At 57.8% G+C, this 21342-nt stretch overlaps 1 protein-coding gene across 2 annotated transcripts in view; it reads right to left on the reverse strand.

Annotated features, from left to right (window-relative positions):
• Positions 1 to 322: 322 nt before the first annotated feature.
• Positions 323 to 21342, reverse strand: part of CCDC40 (coiled-coil domain containing 40) — a 43721-nt gene continuing 22701 nt past the window's right edge. For both annotated transcript variants that reach the window (XM_058705507.1, XM_058705508.1), the window contains exons 10-20: positions 20240 to 20361; positions 15729 to 15972; positions 15467 to 15649; positions 12172 to 12417; positions 10875 to 11088; positions 9310 to 9479; positions 9117 to 9208; positions 6693 to 6813; positions 3303 to 3491; positions 2107 to 2265; positions 323 to 1060 (exon numbers count right to left, since the gene is read on the reverse strand). In XM_058705507.1, coding sequence (XP_058561490.1) covers positions 812 to 1060; positions 2107 to 2265; positions 3303 to 3491; positions 6693 to 6813; positions 9117 to 9208; positions 9310 to 9479; positions 10875 to 11088; positions 12172 to 12417; positions 15467 to 15649; positions 15729 to 15972; positions 20240 to 20361 — 1989 coding nt within the window. In that variant the 3' untranslated portion in view covers positions 323 to 811. The remainder of the gene's footprint in view (positions 1061 to 2106; positions 2266 to 3302; positions 3492 to 6692; positions 6814 to 9116; positions 9209 to 9309; positions 9480 to 10874; positions 11089 to 12171; positions 12418 to 15466; positions 15650 to 15728; positions 15973 to 20239; positions 20362 to 21342) is intronic.

The raw sequence follows: 21342 nt of genomic DNA on the forward strand, positions 1-21342 counted from the left end.
CGCGCGCCCCCTGGTGGCGGGGCGTCCGGATCCCGGCCCGTGCCGTCTGCCGGGCCCGCAGCGGGGGAGGGGGGAGGAGGGAGGAGGGAGGAGGGGAGGGGAGGGGCGCTCACCTGGCGAGACGCGCCTGCGGGGGACAGAGGGGAGCGGCCCCCGGGGTCGCCCGTTAACTGAAGCCGTTCTGGAAGGGAAACCGTCATCGCGCCCATAAAAGCGGCTGTTGCGCAACGTGACAGGGCGCCGTGGGGGGCCCGGCGGGGCGAGGGTGCGGCGCGGGCGGGGCCGGTTTCCGACGCGCTCCAGGAGAAATACGCCTTTCCCCCATATTCAGAAAAAGTTTTATTTTTCGCTGAAAAGTTGGAAAGCGAAATTGTTTCGTAGGCCCTTTGAGGGCGGGGGCCGCTGGGGAGGCGCAGGGCAGGTGCGTCCTGGGGGCGCCCGTCCCACCCGCGCTCTCCGTGGGGCGCCCCCGCCGCACCCCGCGCCCTGGACCATGACGGTGAGCAGGCCTGGCGGAGGCGGGAGCCTCCCCGAACCCGGGCGCCGCTTGGACCTCGAGTCCAGCGCGGGGTGGGAGACACCCCACCTCTGAAATGCCACTGGAAACGTAGCGGGAGTGGGGGGGGGTGGCCTTAGTGGAAATTGCTGGTGGCTGGAAGAATCACGCCATGCTGGCCTGCCTATTCGTCTTAAAGGACCTCTCTGAGGGTGGACGTGGCTTTCGGTGACGCGAACGTTCTAAGTCCCTGATCATACACAAAATTCTGGTGTCTTCCATGGGAGCAGGCTGGGGGGAGGTCCCGGCTGCTCTCTAGGAGGACCCAGATGGCTCGAGCTTGCTGGCGATCATCTGGCTGACCTTGAGCAGGGCCTCCTGGAACTGGGGGTACTCGTCCTTCACGTGGTGGAGGATGGTGCTGATGACGGCCAGCCGGTTGTCCAAGCGCTTGTGCTCGGCCAGCAGCGACTGCTTGGAGCGGAACAGGAGCACGTACCTGCCGTCTTTCACCGCCTGGAGGTGCTTGAGGCGTGTCTGCAGGGCCACCAGCTCCGAGAGGTTCTTGGGTGGGACAAGAGACCCTGCATCAGGTTAGGCGGGTTGAAAATAGGACACCGGCTTGCCCCCACACAAAGTCAGGACTCAAGGAAATGCCAGGTGGAGAAGGGTGAAGGAGAGAGATTCTCCAAACCGTGGAGAAAAGGCAGATGTGCGCTTTTCAGACCCTTTTCCTTCGCCCGTCGTCTGAGAGACCTTTAACGCTGCCAGGTGCCCACCCCCAGAGCGGACACTTTTCGCTACCTCCCCTGTCTCGGCTGATCAGGCTTGGACCCGGCAGACTCAGCTGGCCCCTCTCTTCTGCTCACACCGCATCCGATTTGGCAGGAAAGCCCATGGGGGCGGCTGAAATTGTACGCAGAATCCGACAGCTTCTCACTAGCCTCACGGCTACTGCCCTGGTCCATGTGGCATCTCAAACAGCCTCCGGTGTCCACCCTCCACCCTTCCATCCCACACACTCAACGTCAGAGCCAGAGCGGTCCTGCTAAGACCCGAGCCACTCCTCAGCCCTCCCCTGTCTTCCCGCCTCCCCGAGAAGAGCCCAAAGCCATGATCACCCACTCACTGTTCTCTGGCTGCCCCTAGAGTGGTCTCCTGCCCTGTGTTACCCAGCCGGCAGCTCACCCCCTCACCCCCTTCAAGTCTGGACTCCAATGTTTTCTCAGACCCCCCATCCAACCCTGAGGCCCCTTCTCTGCTTTTTCCCCAGAGTATTTACCACCACCTCATTCTCATTCATTGTGTTTACCATCTGTTCCTCTGCCCCTCAGATGTGACGGTCAGGAGGGCAGGGATCATTCTCTGTCCTGGTCTGGTCTGTAGCCTTAGCACCCAGGACAGCGCCTGGCCCACAACGGATGTGCGGTGTCATTAGATGGTTAGAGAAGACGAGATGAGCGAGGAATCCCAAAGCGGCTGGCAGCGCTGTGATCCCCGGGCGAAGCGGGTCGGGAGGAGGCGCGCCCGAGGAGGCAGAGTGGCTGCTGCGAGGAGCAGACTCCACGCCCGGGTTCTTGTGGCCCTGCTGGCTCGGGGGACGTGCCTACCTGTTGCTTGAGGGCCAGGAGCTGGCCCAGGTTGGCCTCGAGCTCGTCGGTCCTGGACTGCATCTTTGACAGCTTCTCTTGCTTCTCCAGGAGGGAGTTGCTCATGTGCTTTTGCGTTTCTTCCAGTTCCGAGATGGCTTTGGTGCACTCCTCGGTGGCCTGGGAGACACACGGGACCGTGCCGGGATGTGGTTATTTAGTGGACAGAGTCAGGCTAGAAGGATATACTCTGGGGAGGGTTCCCATGAGGATGGAGAGAGTCCCTGCCCCTCGGGAACCAGGACCCGGAGGGGCGAGTCCCAGTGAGACGCCGGGGCGCGGGTAAGCCCACACTGCAGACTGCTCCCCAGAGGCAGGCATGGCTTGGGCAGAGACATGGGGCCCTGAGCAGTTCTGGGGCCCCTCTCTTGCAGGAGGTCCATCTGCCAGGGCCCAGGGGCAGCTGAGCAGCTGCATGCCAAGGCTGGGATCAGATGCCTGGGCGGGAGCTGAGGCCTCGCAGGGTGGGGGGCTGGGAGTGGGAGTGGGGGAGGTCTGGCTCCATTCCTGTGAGGTCGGGCGGCTGGAGGTGGTTCCCAGAGGGAGCAGCTGGTGGGGTCCAGTGGATGAATAAAGTAGAGGTGACCAGGTGACTCTCAGGGTCTAGCCGGGGACAGGGGAGAATCTGGGATGCGCTGGCAGGGAGGAAAAAGGGCCATTCTGGGCACAAACGCCAGAGGCCTTGCTGGGCATGGTGTGCGGCAGGAGGACTTGGGTACAGCGCACCTGTTGCCGGGGCTGAGGAGTCGGGCGTGGCGGGGGGCGGGTTCTGGGCAGGTGTGGGAGCCCCAGGGATGGAGAGGGACGGACCTCACGAATGACGAGCATGGCAGAGAGGACCGGCCAAGAAGGACCAAGAAAAGGCCACTCTGCCACCTCCAGTAACTCCCAAATGAGCAGTTGGGTCAAGCCTTTCATCTTGGGCTGCTCTGTCCTTATGCAGGATTTACACCTACGGGGGCTATTCCAGCACCCTCCATGGGATCCTCTGGACGACTCCACCAGACGAGTGCCCATTTCACAGGTGAGGAAGCCGAGGCACAGAGCTGTCAGGCAACGTGCCCGAGCCCCGCGTGCAAGAGCTTGGCCGGAAGCCGGTGGGGCTTTGAGGTCAGGTTCCGTGTCCCGTGAGCCTTCACCTACCACGGCTCCCCTACCTTGTGAACGTCCCTGATCGTGCGTCGCAGCTCTGTCTGCTTGCGGTGGAAGTCCGTCCGGGTGAGCAGCTTCTTGTCCGCCTTGCGCTGCCCCTCGGCCTGGGTGGAGATGGTCTCTCTGCGGGCGATGGCCAGCTCCATGTCGCGGATCATCTTCTCCTGCTGCCTCAGCAGCTGCCCGTGCCTGACCTGGGCACACAGGGCAGAGGGGCGGTGAGGGAGACTGAGGCACGGTCGGCGCAGCTCCACGGACCCCCGGACCAGCACGGGGACGAGGGGGATGCGCCCGGGGACACAGGGATCGGGGGGCATCGCCAGCTGGTCAGAACGATTTTCAGGTCCACGCAAAGAATGCACGGGCAACAGGAAACTAGAAAGGGTCAGAGGCCAAGGGGGGTTGGCAGACAGAGGACACGGCTCGCAGCCTGGCTGGGATTCTGGACGGTATCAGACCGTCCTGTGCCCTGGACGGCACAGGGACGGTAGGTTGATTTCTTACTCGTGGTTTTGTAAGATGGTGAGGTGAAGGGTCTGTGGGACCAGGGCTGGGGCCCCGGTTGTCGAGGAGGCTGACCGTAGGGGCCACGCAGGGTTTTCTCGAGCAGCGGGAGCGTTCTGTCTCGGGTGTGGGGGTGTCGATGTGGGCCCTTGCTAAACCCGTCCAACTAGACATTTAAAATAAGTACATCTGATTGTGGGTAAGTTCTGCTTCAGAAAAGTGGGTTCAAAATAGAAAAAGATAAACAGGGGCGCCTGGGTGGCTCAGTTGGTTAATCATCCGACTTTGGCTCAGGTCATGATCTCACACTCCGTGAGTTCGAGCCCCGCGTCAGGCTCTGTGCTGACAGCTCTGAGCCTGGAGCCTACTTCGGATTCTGTGTCTCCCTCTCTTTCTTCCCCTCCCCTGCCAATGCTCTGTCTCTCTCTGTCTCAAAAATATATAAATAAAACATTAAAAAAAAAACCCTAACAAACAGCGAGTTTAGCAAAATCACGGAAACAAAGGCAGTAAATAAACGTCGCATTTCTGTAAGCAGTGAGCAACTTGAAATTGAAAAAGTGGAAAAGTACCAGTGACTTTAGCACCAGAAAACTGGAAATACTCAGGTAGAAACCTAACCAACAGGCGAGGACCGGATGCTGGCCACAAGTCAGACAAGACGGAAATACGCCAAGGGGGCGCGCCGTGTTCACAGGCTGAAAACCAGCCATGGAGAGATGCTGGACGGTCTAAACCAGCCTACGGGCTCAGGGTGGCCTGAGCACGGTCCCCGAAGGCGCTTTTGTGGAGATCCACATGCCGATTCTTCAATTTTTATGGAGAGGGAAAAGACGCCATGTAAACAAAACAAGCTCACGTAAACGGTGAGCTGCAGTGGTGTAGACCATGTAGGAGGGGGGGCAGGGCAGGCACGCGGTCAGGCAGACACAGCAGAGTGCCCAGAAATCCAGAAATAGACCCACCCAACACGGTCAGCTGACTTCAATAAGGACAGTCCTTACAATACCCGGGGCCGACACGATGGGACATCCCAAGGTAGGGGAGTTAGCCTCAAACCACGACTCACACCATATACAAAAATTAACTCAAACTAGGGCATGGGGGAAAAAAAAACCCAACCAAAGTAGATCATGGATCATAATGGAAAACGTGAAAATATGAAGCTTCTAGAAGAATCTTCGTGACCTTGGGCCGGGCAACGATTTCTTAGATGGGCCACCAGAACCAGGCGTAGAGAACAGACTGGGTCCTCGCCACCATGATGAGTCTCAAAGACATGATGACAGGTGAGCAAAGCCACACTGAAAATGCTTCACGCCACAGGATCCGCTTATGTGACGCTCTGGGAACTTCAGGGACGGGGGCGCGGGAAGCTCAGCCCCGGGGGCGTGAGGGAACTTGAGGGCTACGGCAGTGTTGTATGTCACAAAGCGGTGGTGGTTACGTGACACCATGTTTTTTGTCACAACTCACAGGACGGTGTGCCACAAAGGGCGAGCTCACTTAAAAACCGCAGTTTACGAATCAAGGCTTGTGGGCCAAGGCCGTACGGACGTGGTCGTTCGCAAAGTGCCTTTTGGAAAAGTGGCCCGTGGCGGGGGGTCTAGTCAAGCACGGAGACAGTCTTTCACCCTGTAATCCCGCTTTGGGCATCTAGTCTACAGAAAACAAGCACACCCCAGTGAGAAAGGATACTGTTGGAACGTTGTTCATGGTGACGAGGCACCATGGGGGACTGGGCATAGTCTGAACTCATCAACCCGGGAATGTTCCAAGGAGTTAGGATACAACCGTAGAACATTCTGTAACCGCTAAAGACTGGGTTAATGTCCATATTACTATTATTATAGTTATTATTATCATTACTTATTTTAGAGTGCGTGCCTGTGCGGGGGGAGGGGGCGGAGGGAGAGAGAGAACCTTAAGCAGCCTCCACCCTCAGCGCAGAGCCCAACACAGGGCTCGATCCCACGACCCTGGGATCGCGACCTGAGCCGAAATCAAGAGTCGGGCGCTCAACCGACTGAGTCGCCCGGGCACCCCTGTCCATAGTATTTAAAAAATAAATAAATAAATAAATAAATAAATAAATAAATAAATTGCTGAGCTGGACGTATGGATCCTAGTTTTGTTCAGGGACAAAAAGCAGCAGGCAGGGAGAAGGCGGTCCCTGTGTGCCCGTGTGCGAGCGCTTGGTGGGGGTTCGACCTGCTGCAGCCACAGCGTATGTGGCTCGTGTGGTCTGAACAGTCAATTAAGTGGAGGGTTTTACAAACTTATCAGGAGCTCACGCATTTGATCAGAATTCCCCTGAACGGCACAGCCAGAGGGGTCCTGATTAAAAGCCGGGCTGTGGCAGTGATGAGTGTTTGTTTTTATTGCCTACTCTTCCAGTCTCTTCAGGCTCAGTGATAGCCTGGGATCTAATTACCAGCCTTTCGTGAGGTCGTGAAATCTGGCTCAAGATGACGGTGGAGAACGAGGGAGGCTCCGAGGGAGGAGACGGGTGTGGTCTCGGAGCACTTTTGACTGAGCAAGGCACCTTCTGCTCAATAAATGGGTCATGAGATTCGGGGGTCGCCACGCCACCGGCACGCAGGAACGCCGGAGTGCGCTGGCTGCCCCCGGGGTCAGGATCCAAGCGCCTCGTGAAAACACCGCGCACACGGCTGCGTGTGTCTGGTGGTGTCCGATTATCTCCGTGCAGGAAGGACGGAAGAGGACAGACCGTGGGCAGGAGGTCGGCAAGGAAGCAGCTGGTGGTGCTTGTGCTTGGAGCGGAGGGGTGACGTCCGTGCCGCGGGCCAGGGTGGCCCGTGCGGTTCCCATGGGGCCCTCCCCCAGTGAGGCCAGGCCCACCAGCACTCCCCCCCACCGACACCACCCACCTTCATCCTGTGGATCTCCGCCTTCATGGCTCGGATCTCCGTCTGGCCCGTCTCGGAATCCACCGATGCGCGCATCTCTTTCGCCAGCTGGATTTTTTTCTCCCAAAGCATGATCTGGTGTCTTTAAAGGTGGGAGAGGCAGTGTGAGAGAGGGTGAAATTAGGGGGATTTCTCTCTGAGGCTTCTGTGAGCCCATGCTCTTAAGTGCTCGCTCCAAATCGAGACCCACAGCGGGTGGGTGGAAGGCAGGTCTGGGGTGGGCTCAGAGCAGGGGGCCCAGTACCTTGGACCCGGCTCTGTCTCGCTCCCACATGGCGCATTTAAATACCCAGGCACCGGGTGACGGGCTCGACTGTTAAACAGAAACAAATTTCCCCTGTGCTGGGACCGGCAGGCCGACATAACACCCTGGGCCAACGTGCCCTCTGAAGTTCCTGCCAGCCCACCCAACCCAGGGCAAAGGGGGCAGTCGTGCCCCGGAGACCAGAGTGGGACCCGAAGCCCCCTGAGTCTCTGTGGACTGGCACCCTCGGGGAGGGTAGAATTTTGCAGTCCTCCTCCCTCTCCCCTCTGTGCCCCAGAGCCATGCTCCTCACACAGTGCTCAGGGGCAGGGGCAGTCTCTCCCCACTACAGCACCCGACATGGGCTTGGAGGGCAGGTGTGGCTCACAGGCTGGGCCTCGAAGGCACCCAACTACCTTCCCAGTAGTGGCAAGTCCACCTTCCGGCACCCTGGGTGGGGACGGGGACCACCATCTGGCGTGCTAGGGACCAAGGGGGGGCGAGCACGGCAGGAGGAATCTGGACCCACAGCCACAGCCAGACCAGCTGCCAGCAATGGCCTCTCCTGCCCCACTGAACAGGGTGCCCCAGCCACACGTGGCTACGGGGCGCTTGAACTTGGCCGAGTCTGAATCGAGATGTGCCAGAAGTATAAGATACACAGCAGATTTCAAAGACCGCGTGCAGAAAAAGGACATAAAATTCAAATTACGGCGTAGATTGAATCCACCAGTAGATTTACTGGAGCACAGCCACGCCCGTTTGCTACGTGTTGTCCACGGCGGCTCACAAGCTGCGACGGCAGACTTAAAGTGGCTTCAAACAGGGCTGTGTGGCTCTGAAAGCCGAAAACATTTACAGTCTGGCTCTTTGCAGCAAGGGTTTGCCAGCCCGCGATACGGACAGACCGCGGGCGTTAAAAAGAGAGACGGAGAGAGCGGATCAGGCAGCTGTAGGGGAACCAAGAAAAGAACACGAACGTGACAGGAGTTGACGTAAGAAAAAGCCTGCACAGGCCAACAGCCCAGAAGCTACTAGGATATTCGCAAAGATTACGGAACGAGTGAGTCACGGGACGGAAGGCACAGCATAGGGAATGTCATCAGTGGTGGTGTAATGGCGTCGGGTGGTGACGGCCCGCAGCTACCCTAGTGGTGAGCACAGTGCGCATCCCGGGGGCCAGTGGGACACCGTGTGTCAACCACACTTCATTTAGAAGAAAAAGTTGCGATATCAGCGAAGACCTACGCCCGTGCCCCGGTCTCCACATTTGTGTCCCTCGCCACTCCCCCTGACGCCCCGTGTGACGGTGGTTGAAGGTGTCACCTTTGGGAGGGGCTTAGGTCACAAGGTGCAGCCTCACCAACGGGACGTGTGCCCGCAGAGGAGAGGCCTGCGGCCACACAGGGCGGCTCAGCAGCCCAGCTCCCACTGCAGATGTCGGTCCACAGAAAATACGTGAATCTGCTTCCAAAGGCAGCATAGAGAACACCCCCATTTTTGTTTAAAAAGCAAGCAGAGGGGCGCCTGGGTGGCTCAGCTGGTTGAACGTCCGACCTCGGCTCAGGTCAGGATCTCACAGTTCGTGGGTTCAAGCCCCGCGTCGGGCTCTGTGCTGACAGCTCGGAGCCTGGAGCCTGCTTCGGATTCTGTGTCTCCCTCTCTCTGCCCCTTCCCCGCTCATGCTCTGTCTCTGTCTTTCAAAAATGAATAAACGTTAAAAAATAAAAAAAATAATAAAAATAAAATAAAAATAAAAATAAAAAGCAAGCAGAGAGGAAAGACACGAACACCGTGGGTTCCGGTAAGGGAAGGGGGTTGGGACAACAACGTGACTTTCCCTGTCTGCTCTGCACAGATTGTTCTAGCGTAGAATGCTTACAGCTGGGGGTGGATTACTCTGGCCGTCAGGCATCACAGCAATAATATAACTTTTAACGCTTGTCCGAAAGAGCCACTTGCTTTCCCCCGATGACTGGCTTGGTGAGGGCGGGCGGCCGGAACCGTGTGGCGACACCAGGTCTTTCCTGGGACCCCCCCCCCACCACCCAGTGTTGGCTCCAGAACTGCTCCCCAGGCAGGTGTAGTGGACGGTGGGCGCCCCTGGGCTGCAGGGGCGGTGACACCACAGTGGCACTCACTCCGCCTCCACTAGGTTGTTCAGCATGGCCGCCTTCTCCTCCTGGAGCTGGTCCAACCTCTCCTGCATCTCGATGGTCTCCCTCTCCGAGGCCTGCGCGGGACAGGGGCGCGGCCGGCTGTGGGTGACGCTGGGGGACGCGAGCGCCCACCCGCGCGCCCTCCCTCCGCCAGCCTGTGCCCTTGGGCCCTGACCTTCAGGGAGCCCACGAAGTCCTTCTCGGTCACCAGGTTGTCCTGCTGTAGCTCCTCGGAGCTGCACCGGCTCCTGTTTGCCAGCACGTTGATCTTCCTCAGCTCGTTTTCCAGGCCCCTTATGTGGCATTCAATCTCCCTTTGCTCCTTCTTCTCCTGATCGATCTTGTCTGCGGCAGAGGGGACGTGGGGGTAGCCATGTCCCCAGAGAAGCCCCCGCCCCCCGTCATAGCCCTGGCCGCTCCGTTTCCAAAGCCTGGCCCTTTGAGGGAACGGAAAGGACCCCTGTGTGCGGACGGCCAGCAGGTAAGGGGATGAGATGGTGGGGGGCCAGCCCCCTGCCCTGAGAGTAACCTTGGGGACGTGGCTGGTGGTCCTGGGTCTCCCGGAGAGGTTGGCTCTGCCCCCTACACCAGCCTGCCCAGCTCAGGGGCGGGGGTTGGGGCAGAAAACAACCACCCTAATCTTCAACAGTGGGATTTGGACGACCCCAGGGCGGGGCAGGAAGGCAGCAGGACCCCTGGGAAGAAATGGGCCCCGGGGGGCACCTGGGGGGCTCAGTCGGTTAAGCGTCTGACTTCAGCCAGGTCATGATCTCACAGTTCATGGGTTCGAGCCCCGCATCAGGCTCTGTGATGAGAGCTCGGAGCCTGGAACCTGCTTTGGATTCTGTGTCTCCCTCTCTCTCTGCCCCTCCCACCCCCCTCAAAAATAAGTAAACATTAAAAAAAATTTTTTTAGGGGCGCCTGGGTGGCGCAGTCGGTTAAGCGTCCGACTTCAGCCAGGTCACGATCTCGCGGTCCGTGAGTTCGAGCCCCGCGTCAGGCTCTGGGCTGATGGCTCGGAGCCTGGAGCCTGTTTCCGATTCTGTGTCTCCCTCTCTCTCTGCCCCTCCCCCGTTCATGCTCTGTCTCTCTCTGTCCCAAAAATAAATTAAAAAAAAAAAAAAAAAAAAAAAAAAAATTTTTTTAAAAAGAAAGAAATGGGCCCCGGGCCACTTAGCAGCATTTCCCGTGGGGCCGCGTGGCCGGGCTGACCTGCGTGGATCTCTGGTTGGAGACCACGTGCGACCAGGTGGGGGATCAGGGTGCCTCAGCGGGGGGCCCCGGGGAGGGGGTGGCGGCCGGGAAGGATGCCCGTCTCACCCTACTGGACACTCCAGCACATTAGAGACCCCTGGTTTTTACACCATCTGGGAGCCCGTGGTGGGACGGGTTTTCCAGGTTCCGCCGGAGAGTAAGAAAGATTCCCCATCTCGCAGCCCCGAGTTCGGGGCACGAGGTGTCCCCCCCCCCCCCCCCCCCCGCTGCCCCCCAGAGGGGGACCCGCTGGGAGCTGCATCTGTGCGTTTCCAGTCACGCTGCCCAGCCTTGGGCAGGACGGTGGGCCTTCCACGGTCCTCTCTCCGGAAGCACCCTTCCATCTGAGAACTGGGCAGATCCAGTGTGCCGGCCACGGGGCTGGCGGTCAGGGCAACAGCTCACATTTACGAGAGGTGCCGTGATCCTTGTGGTTTCGTGAAAAGTAGGCGGTGGGTCCCCCTCCCCGGACGCCGGGAGCTTACTTTCTATGCGCAGTTTCCTCTGCTCCAGGATGTGGACCTCCTTCGTGAGCGTATCCAGGGAAGCCAGCTGCTCCTCCTGCTCCTGGGTGACCTTGACCATCTCCTGCTGCAGGCGCAGCCAGGTCACCTGGGCCTGTGTCACGCTGCTGTTGTTCTCTTCGATCAGCTTGGTCAGCCGCTTGATTTCGAGCTCCAGAGGCCCCACTTCTTCTCCCTACGAGGGACGGTCACAAAAAAGCAGATTGAGCCTCCTTGTTTCCAGAGGGGTCCTCTCTGGGTGGGCAGGGGAGGGGGCCAGGAGATCACACAGCTGGCGAGGATGACTGGGGACGTTTCCTCTGGGGCCCCGGGCTCCCGCCATATGCCCCCCTGACCCACTGTGGGAGACACGGGTCTCAGGAGGCCTTCTCCACCACGTCACAGCCTTGTGGGGCCGAGGGCAGGGTTGGGGGAACTCCGTCACCCAAAGGGGCTTTGCAAGTTGTCTTTTTTTTTTAATTAAAAAAAAATGGTTTTTTTTGGAGAGAGACAGAGCACGAGCAGGGGAGGGGCAGAGAAAGAGGGAGACACAGACTCGGAAGCAGCCTCCAGGCTCTGAGCTGTCAGCACAGAGCCCGACGCGGGGCTTGAACCAGTGAGATCGTGACCTGAGCCGAAGTTGGGCGCTCAACCGACCGAGCCCCCCAGGCGCCCCATCAACTTGTCTTTTACCAGCAGACTGTCACGGGTCGGGGTCTGTACTCTCTTAGGACCCGTGTGGGTTGCAGCTTTGAGAAGGCTCCCTGGTGTTTGGGGTCTCCTGTCTTACTCCCGGACCGGAAGCCCGGAGTTAGGGCCCCAGGCTGGGGATACCTGGGTGGCCGATAGCACTTCAAGCCTCAAACTCATCAGACCCCCTCACGCAGAGCAGCGGTCCGAGGGTCAGATCCCACCCACTGTCTTTGTACAACGAGAAAGAAGAAAATTGTGTGCCAGGTGAGAGTTACATGGCATTCACACTTCAGGGGCCATAAATAAGGTTTAATTGTGCACATCCATTTACTTAATCGCCTGCCTTGCCGGCCGGGACAGCAGGGGTGAGTAGCTTCGGCAGCGACCACCTGGCCTGAAATGTTTGCTGTCGGGCCCTTGGCGGAAGGAGGTCCGCGGACGGCCCCTGACTGGGGTCGTGCCCCGTGGGTATGCCATTTCACCCGTAAAAGGGGCGGGGAAGGCTCAATTCTGAACCTAAGGAGTTGCGGAGACGGCCAGGCACGGACACCGAGCAGGGGCGGCCTCTCCCGCCCCGAGGTCTTACCCCCAGCTCGGAGACCATCTGTTCCAGCTGCTTATTGAAAAAGTTGATGAGGCCCTGCTTCCTCTCGATCAGGATCGTGCGCCTGGAGATCTCGTTCTCGCTGTTAGTGATGAGGTCATTGACTTTTTTCACCTCCTTGTCTAGCTCAGCCAGAGTCTTCTGATGGGCGTCCAGCCTGCAGTTGGTGTTCGTGATGTCCAGGGTGGTCTGGGCAACGTTGCCGTCAGTTTTGGAGAGATGTGTCACCTGAATCAGCAAAAGGAAACGTGTCTGAACGTCTCTCCCCCCTGGGTGGGGGCTCCAGATGAGCTGGCCGGACTGTCATTTCCTTGAACACCTGCCACACGGCCAGCCTTCCTTCCTGCCAGTCTTCACATATAAGCCCCCTTCCTTACCCCCAGAATCAGAAACAGGATCATACTCTACACATAGATTTGTAAGCTCCTTTTTAATTAGCTAAAGCTTGACTTCTATTGTCATGTCATTGTCTTTTAATGTTTATTTATTTTTGAGAGAGAGAGAGAAAGAGAGAGACAGGGGCACAGAGCACAGTGGGGGAGGGGCAGAGAGACGGAGACAGAATCCGAAACAGGCTCCAGGCTCCGAGCTGTCAGCACAGAGCCCGACGCGGGGCTCGAACTCATGAACTGTGAGATCGTGACCTGAGCCGAAGTCGGCCGCCCAACCAACGGAGCCACCCAGGCGCCCCTGTTCTCATGTCATCGGTCAGGAGCTGCAGCCCATGGCTGAGTGCCTCTGCAGGGCACGCCCGCTGTCCTGAAGTCTTGACCAGCTCCCCCTGCCTCTCTTGTTGGCTCTCAGGAGGATTCCCTCCATCTCTCCGGTGACGTAGAGTTTACTGTAGGGATATTTATAGCAGCAGGCGCGGCCGCTCAGGCTCCCTTTGGAAATGGGGTCTTTTCCCTGGACCGTGGCTGTGCCCACCACTCCTGCCCACGTACATCCTCAGCTCTCTCCCTGTCCCCGTCCCCTGCCGACTCCCCGTCCTCTGAGGTGCACCCTCTGACCGGCCACTGTGGGTGGCTCGGCAGGACACCCAACGTTCCTCAGTGTTAAAGCCGGAGCCTGCCCAGCAGGGGCAGAAACTTCCAGCACCTCGGTCACCCAGGTCCCCGTGAAAATGCTCCCGAACCCTCCCGTCCCCTGAGCTCTGGCTAAGCCCCCGGTCTCTTCCTTTGCCGAGACCCATCTGTGGTGCCCTGGTCTTCACAGGGGCTCCCGCCTCCCACTCTGCCTCCGAGCTTGCAGCCCTATGAGATTCCAATTCCTAAGTCCCCTTCTGGTCACCAGCCGGACGAGCCAGGCTCTCTGGACTCCCCCGGCTCTGCTCCTGGACCGTTCACTCGTGTTGAGACCGCCCTGGCCTCTCCTGGGATGTCAGTACTGTTCCTGAACTAACTTGTAGACTCTTGGTTGACCCATGCCTGTCCGCCCCCTGGGCCCCAGCTCCAGATCCCAGGGGGCTTTCTGAACAGTTTGGCAAAAACACCCCCTTTCAGGAGCAGGACTTGGAACTCTTGGGCAATCACGATGGACAGTTGAGGGACCAAGACCCTTTACTGCCCTCCGCTGGTCATCGGTGGTAGTACTGTCCCCCCTGCATCCTCGCAGGAAGGCTGGCTTCACACACACCATGCTCCTTAGCTTCTCCAGGACAGCCTGGGGCCCCTAGTTTTGCTCCCAGCAGGTAGCCTTGCCCCCACTTCCCAGAGGAAGGATGAATGGAATGCCCCCGGCGTCAGACAGGACCTCCTGTGGACACCCAGCCGAGCCCCGTCTCCCCACTTCTTTGGTGTAACCAGGCCAGGAGCAAGCTGCCCTCCTCCCGGGTGCCCGGGAGGGTGGCGTGCCTAGGCTGCCGGCCGGGGAGACAGCAGCCCTGCCCTCCCAGAAGGACAGGTGAGCCCCACCAGCCGGGCCTCCTCCTGGCCGGTATCCACCTGACAGCAATGGCGATCAACCGATCAATGGCCGACATTTAGGGGCACGGCCTCTGGCTCCCCAGCCACCTTGCGCTCATTGTAATAAATGCTTAGATTCAATCCTCTGACACCTGCCAAGTTTCTCGTACGAGGAGAGAGTGAAGGCAGAGGCCAGGATCGCGCGGGAGCGGGACTTAATGCTCTTAGCCTAAAGCCAGGAGGGGCCCACGGTCCCCTTCATCTCCCGCCCCTCAGATGGAAGTTTCTGGTAGGGGCTGGAGAGCAAGGCAGGCTGAGTGGGTCACCTCTCCTCCTGAGACTCGAGTGAGGGCCGTGGGGTGGGCCGTCTGCCGGGATGGGCCCTAGGCCTGCTGCAGGCCAAGGGAGCCTCCGGGGGGTCCCCGGGGGGCCCACACCACGGGAAGGGTCAGAGGAGAAGCAATTTAAGTATAGAATTGCTTTTTGAAGGACACAGGGACCCGTGACCACAGCTCAGAGTAAAATAAGACCCCTGGAACAAGAGAGAGGCCTTGTCGGAGGGGGTCCTGGGGCCCCGGCGGCCAAGCCTGGTGGGGAGAGGCTCTGGAGGCTCCCACCCACTGATGACACCCCCTACCCTTCAACCCGGGGTTTCCGCTGTAGCGCTCTGTCCTCAGAAGTGTGGGACAAAACCGTCGGGCAAGCCCGTTCGGTGCTGAGTTGTTTATAGTACTTAAAACCTACACATTCGTATGATGAGACGTCATGCAGAAGGGAAAAAGGGAAGTTTCTGGAGAATATTTCATGGAAAATGGTATGTTGCGCGTGGCCTGGAAGCTAAATAAAACTCTGTATACACACGGTGAGAAGATCAGCGGAGTCCTAAGCTTCTTACCTGCGCCCTTGTCTCTCTGCGTCACTTTTCAGTAAAACTGACGACAAGGGAATAGAATGGACTGAGAACTGACACACGGAGTCCTCTGTTGTTCAAGATGTGTGCATGTGTGTGCCTGTGCGGGCGTGCCGGCTCGTGTGCGCGTGGGGATGCTTCTACGCACGTGTGTTTGCGTGTGTCGTTGTGCGTGCACGTACTTGGTGGCGGGTGCGAGCGTGGGTGTTTGGAAAGAGTTCCAGAAGGAAATATACCAAAACCCTAGAAGAGGTCGTCTCTGGACGGTGGGGTTATTTCCAGGCTTTTCTACCACCAAATGCTTGCTTTTAGAACTAGGACCAAGTGGAAAGTGAACGGACACGCCGAGGGCCCCTCGCTCGCCCTGCTTCCTCTGCGTGCGATCTGTTCCCTCTGAGAGCCGCCGCCCCGCCCGCCAGCCCAGGCGCCCGTCCCGCACGGCCGCGGGTGAGCGGTGGCGTACCAGGTTGGTCTTCTCCTTCTGGAGCTTCAGGATGAGCTTGTGGAAGCACTTGGTCATCTTGTTGGAGGTAATGTGTTCCTGCAGCTTCTCCGCGACAGAGGCATCTGTCCTCCTCTTCTCCTCCAGCTCGTTCTGGATGGTCTGGTGGACGGTCTGCAGTTCGCCCGTGGCCGTCGCGTACTCCTGGAACGAAAGCCGCAGGGGTGGTGCGGTTGGGGAGGCCGTGGGGACCGGCCCTGCGGGGTGGGGAATGCGGTCCTACCCCACGGGCCTTGCCCAGCGCGGCCTCGGTGTCCTGCAACACCAGCTGGTAAGTGTTGAACTCGTTCCGTAGGGTTTGCTGCTTGGCCAGGCACTGCGTGGTCAGCCTCTGCATCAGGCTGGCCTCCGTCTCCGTGCGGTTCAGGACGCCGGCCAGCTTCTCATTCTTCTCCTCCTCCTTCACGATGGATTTCTTGTAGGCCTCGATCTCACCGTCGATGGACGCGATCTGGTGCTGGCACTCGCTGCCGGGATCGAGAGAGCAAAGCTGGGGCATCAGAGGGGCCCAAGCGTGTGGTGGTGCCCGCTCACGGGGGGCTCCCCCGATGGGGAGGGACGAATGGGAAACCAACCGCAAATAGCAGCCAGTCTCGACTACTGCTCCCTGATGTATTCACAGAGCCCCTGCCCACTTTTGAGTTCAAGGCTAAGACTCTTCTGAGACAGTGAGTACAGGAGAAGGGAGGGAGGGGTTGGCGTTGCCCGGGGGCCTCGTCCACCTGCCCTCGCGAGGCCCGAGAGCCATCCTGGAAAGGGAGTGCGCGACTCCAGAGTCATACACGTGAGCACTGGAGCTCAGGTCACCGGACTGGCTCGCCCCACGGCCACAGTGCAAGGCGTGGCTGGGAGGCCACCGGTGGGCCTCGCTCCAAACTCTTCTGTTTCCCCCACACACACTGGCCGTGGAAATACCCGCAATTAACGTCCATTCACAAACACAGGTGCCGGGAAACAGAAGTGGAATTTTCGTTTGCGTGCGAGACATTTTCCCCCCTTTGTTCTGAGATGTCCACTGACGGCATCTTATCCCTTGAATAAGTTCTTATTCAAAAAATCGGAAAGTACTTTCTCCTTGAACCAGAGTAATGCCCTCCGTGTCTTTTCTTCACATCTGTCCCCAGGCCTCCAATTCTCTTCCCCAAGCAACCAGCTATTTCTTACATGTTTTTCCAGATCTATTCATACTTCTATAGGATTATGTTTGTCTGCGTCTAAGAAACAAACAGTAGCCTAGTAGATCCCGTTCTGTCTTAATTTTCTTGTGTCTTAGAGATATTAAATACCAGTGCACATGGAAATCCCTCAGTCTTCTCAGTGACCAGATGGAATTCTAAATGATGACTGGGCCCTAATTTAAGAATCCTCACTGATACACAATTAGGCTCTTTCCAGTTTTCTGGCCTTTTTTCCCCCTAATTTCAACAGTGTAGCAATACACATCTGTACACATTTTAAGAAAATACCAGGGAGAGATGGCATGTTTATTCGGCAGAAAATCCGATATTGTTAAGGTGTCGGTTCTCCCCGAACAGATCCGTAGACTCAGTGCAATTCCAATTCCAATCCCAGGAAGTATATTTTTTTCCCAGAAATTGACAAACTAATTTTAAACTTGATATGGCAATCTACAAGACCTCGAATTGCCAAAATAATTTGTAAAAGAAGAACGAGGATTCCCACTATCTGATTTTAAGACTTTCTATAATAAAGCTGTAGTCACCAAGACAATGTGGTGTCGGTGAAGGGACAGAGTAGATTGAATGAAACAGAACCAGGAGTCCACAAATAGAGACGACACCACACACACACACACACACACACACACACACACAATTGATTTGTGACAGAGATGACACACTGTTTCAAAGGGGAGAGAGCCGTCTTTTCAGCAGTGGTGCTGGGACCGCTGGAGACAGACGTGCAAACAGACCGAGCTTGGGTCTCATGCCACGACAGGCATTGACTTGGAATTAGTCATGTGCTACACGGAAGAGCTGAGCAGAAGACAGGAGGAGGGAATCCTCATGACCCTGGGTCAGGCAAAGATTTCTTCGAGGGGACGTAAAAAGCATGAGCTCTGAAAACAAATTAACTAATTGGGCTTCATCAAAATTTATGCTCTTCCAAATTCATGCTCTTCCAAAGCCATGGCTGGGAGAAGGAGCAGGTGAGCCACAGACAGAGAGAAAATACTTCCAAAGCACACACCTGAGAGAGGACTCGTGTCTAGATTATGCGAAGAACCCTCAGAAGTCAAGAACAAGATAATCCGCTCAACTGAAAAATAAGCAAAAGACATTTCACCAGAGAAGGTGTGTGGGTGGCAAGTAAGTCATCAGAGACACGCAAACGTAAACCTGGTAATGGCTACGATCAAAATGATGACACCGAACGTTGGTGAGAATGGAGGGCGCGGGTAACCGGGACTCTCACCCACCTGCCGGAGGGAATGCAAGATGGAAGAAACCAAACCGGAAAACACACGGGCAGTTTGTAACAAAGTCAAATTCGCACTGGCCAGCGATCCCGTGCCTGGGTATTCACGCGGCAGAGACGGAAATATGCGTCCACACCCAGACGTGCACCGACTGTCACGGTAGCTTTTCCCACGATGTCCCCAAACTGGAAACAACGGGGCAGTCCACCAGGGGGCGGAGCCGGGGAACACAGTGGCGTGCTGTGTGGAGGAAGCCAGACGACAAAATGTGCACACTGTGGGGTTCCATTTATGGGACATCTTGGGAAGGACAGGGCCGCAGGGGACAGAAGGTAGGTCAGTGTCCGCTGGGGGCGGGAGGTGCGGAGAGGATGCTGACTCGGGGGGGAGGTGGGGGTATGGGGGCACTGGCCTCGGTCCATTTGCCGAAAAACTCGCAAAGCTGTGTGCTGAAGAGGGAGAACCCTTCCGCATAAGAAGCGTGTACATAAATTAGCCTCCGCAAACCCGGCTTAAAACGGAAAACCTACTCGTTTTCTTTTTTAGGGAGTAGCAGCCTTACAAATGCCTATTACATCTGACAATAAAAGCAGACGTCCAATTTAAAAAGGCACAGTCACAAACTGCATGACAGACGTCTGAACACGTGGTAAGTCACAGGCACGGGAGAAGAGATGCCCGGGCGTGCCCAAAATGCTAATAAATTGTCGTGGTCACCAGAGGGAAAAAGACGGCGCTCTTGGAAACCTTTTTCTGTGGTTTTCAAATTTCCTATGATGTGATCACTGATCCTTGATAACCGATCGCTTTGATAACTTCCTAGACGAACGGATACCGACAGAAAATACTGGGGTACAGACACTGGTGGAGGTTACTGCACGGCCCCGGCGTCGGGCCCCATCCATCAGGATTCCCAGGGAAGCTGCTTGGGGGTCTGGAGGCACCCTAGCTACATCCCAGCATCCCCAGGGCGAGGGACTCTGTGCCAGGAGGCCCCTCCCATGTCCCATTGGGAAGTAGACAAGGCTGCCGGCAGGGCACCAGGGGATGGGGTGTGGCCCCGCCCCCCCACCCCCGGGGACTGTAAATTCTTGGGTGTCCCCGCCCCCCTGAGCTTAAACACAGTACGGTCTGTGGTTTCTGCTTGTTTTGAGATGTTTCCTTTGAATACGTGACTTTCAGTGTTTACTAGAGTCCCAATCATGATTGTTCACCCGCGGCTGGGACCCACTTTTGACGTGACTTTGTTGTCACGTCAAAGATTCACGGCAAAGATTCGATGGCTGGTCATGGTCTAGAGAGTGTCAGGGTGGTGGGGACCTGTCTGGTCTAGAGGTCACATGTGGGCCTCACCCGGGGCTGCCGGGTCCAGATCAATGGGGTGTTTGGCCAGCCTCGGGAGAGCTGGTCATCCGGCCTCCCTTAGTGTGAGGGAGGGGCGGGACCCAGGGTGCCGTTAGAGCCGTCCCAAGAGGCCTCGCCATGCCCCTTTGTCGGGGACACATTTTTCCTTCTCTTTTTTTTTAAATTTTTTTTAACGTTTATTTATTTTTGAGACAGAGAGAGACAGAGCATGAGTGGGGGAGGGGCAGAGAGAGAGGGAGACACAGAATCCGAAACAGGCTCCAGGCTCTGAGCTGTCAGCACAGAGCCCGACACGGGGCTCGAACTCACGGACCACGAGATCGTGACCCGAGTTGAAGTCGGACGCTTAACCGACTGAGCCACCCAGGTGCCCCATTTTTCCTTCTTTAAGCAGGCTCCACACTCCACAGCCAGCGCAGAGCCCCCCACGGGGCCTGAACTCACGACCCCTGAGATCAAGACCTGAGCTGAGATCAAGGCTCAGACACCTGACTGACTGAGCCACCAGGCGCCCCTCCGGGGACGCGTTTTTAGTGGATGCTCTCTGTCGTTGCTCTGTGGCCCCGTTATCCTTGGCAGTGATGGGGTGCTGCTTGCCGAACCCCAGGCCCGAGGGAGGCCCACTGGGGCCACCGTGGCAGTGCCCACGTCAGGCTCACACAGCGCTGCCTTCCACCACACCCTCCTCTTCTGGCAAATCTGGGTGATGACAAAGCCCCCTCCAGGGTCTGCGGGCCCACGCCAGCCCAAGCTGAGCGTGGGGCCCGTCACACACGAAAAGCACCGTGAGATTGCTTTGCTCTGGATCCCACGTCTGACCCTGCCTCCTGACCCTGTCCAAGGCCAGCAGGCGAAGGGCGCACCCGCCTGTGGCCCCGAGCCCCGGCCCCCTGCAGGACGGCGAGCGGCCCTCCCAGGGGTGCGTGTACCTGAGCGCCTCCCGGATGGTCCTGTGCGCCTCGTCCCGGTGCTTCATGCCCACCAGGCAGGCGACCCACTGCTGCACGATGTGCCTTTTCTCCACGTGGATGGCGTCTATCTCCGTGCAGGCCTGCGGGGGACAGTCAGGGTGACGCGGACGTTGGCCGAACCTCGTTATGCCGGAGGCCCCACGGGAGTGTGCAAGGGCCCCAAAGGCCGGAACCGCCTCCTTTCCCGTATGTGACTCGTGCTTTTCCTATCGCGCACCAGTGAAAGGACGAACGTGAACATAAATACAGCTCTAAAGACGCATTGAGCACCCACCCGAGCCCTGACCCAGGGCCGCGAGGTGCTCAGAGCCAGGGGATTGAGGAGGGGGAGAAGGCGGGTGGAGGGCAGTGACTGACGCCCGCCCCGTCGAGAATGCGGACGTGGGGGGGGGGGGGTCTCTGGTTCTCACGATGACTCCGGTCTACAGACGGAGCCTCGGGGCCCGACAGCCCTTCCCGTAAGAGCCCGCACTGTGGAGAACGACCTGGAGGCTGGGTGGGGGCGTCCATCAGGCCCTGATGTGTCTGTGTGCATGTGTGCACGTGTGTGTGTGTGTGTGTGTGTGTGTGTGTGTGCACGCGGGTGTGGGTGTGTGCGGTCACGTTCTCTACGTTTTGTAACCTGGAACTAAAAATCAGCATACTGTGCACGGGCTTCCGTGTCAGCAGGTATTTGGTTGTCGGACAGGCTTCTGCTGCACGGACATATGGTGACTCTTGAACCCGATGCCCACCCTCCCTGCCCCCGCCCCCCGCCATTCATTTTGCTTGTGGAGTTTTTAAATCTACACAATTTCTACTTGCGTGTGTCTTCAGCACTTTCCTTGGAGCGAAGCCCCAGTGATATTTTGGGAGGGGGTAGGGGAGTTTTAGGGCTGGGGCGGGGGTAGGGGATCATCTTTCCCCATGCGTGTTACAATGCTGTCCTTGAATAAAGATCTTTTTTTAAAAAAAAAAATGTTTGATGTTTATTTACTTTTGAGAGAGAGAGACAGAGCAGGGGAAGGGCAGAGAGAGGGAGACGCAGGATCGGAAGCAGGCTCCAGGCTCTGAGCTGTCAG

Source organism: Neofelis nebulosa, chromosome 16 (assembly GCF_028018385.1).
Source record: "Neofelis nebulosa isolate mNeoNeb1 chromosome 16, mNeoNeb1.pri, whole genome shotgun sequence".
Lineage (NCBI taxonomy): Eukaryota > Metazoa > Chordata > Mammalia > Carnivora > Felidae > Neofelis > Neofelis nebulosa.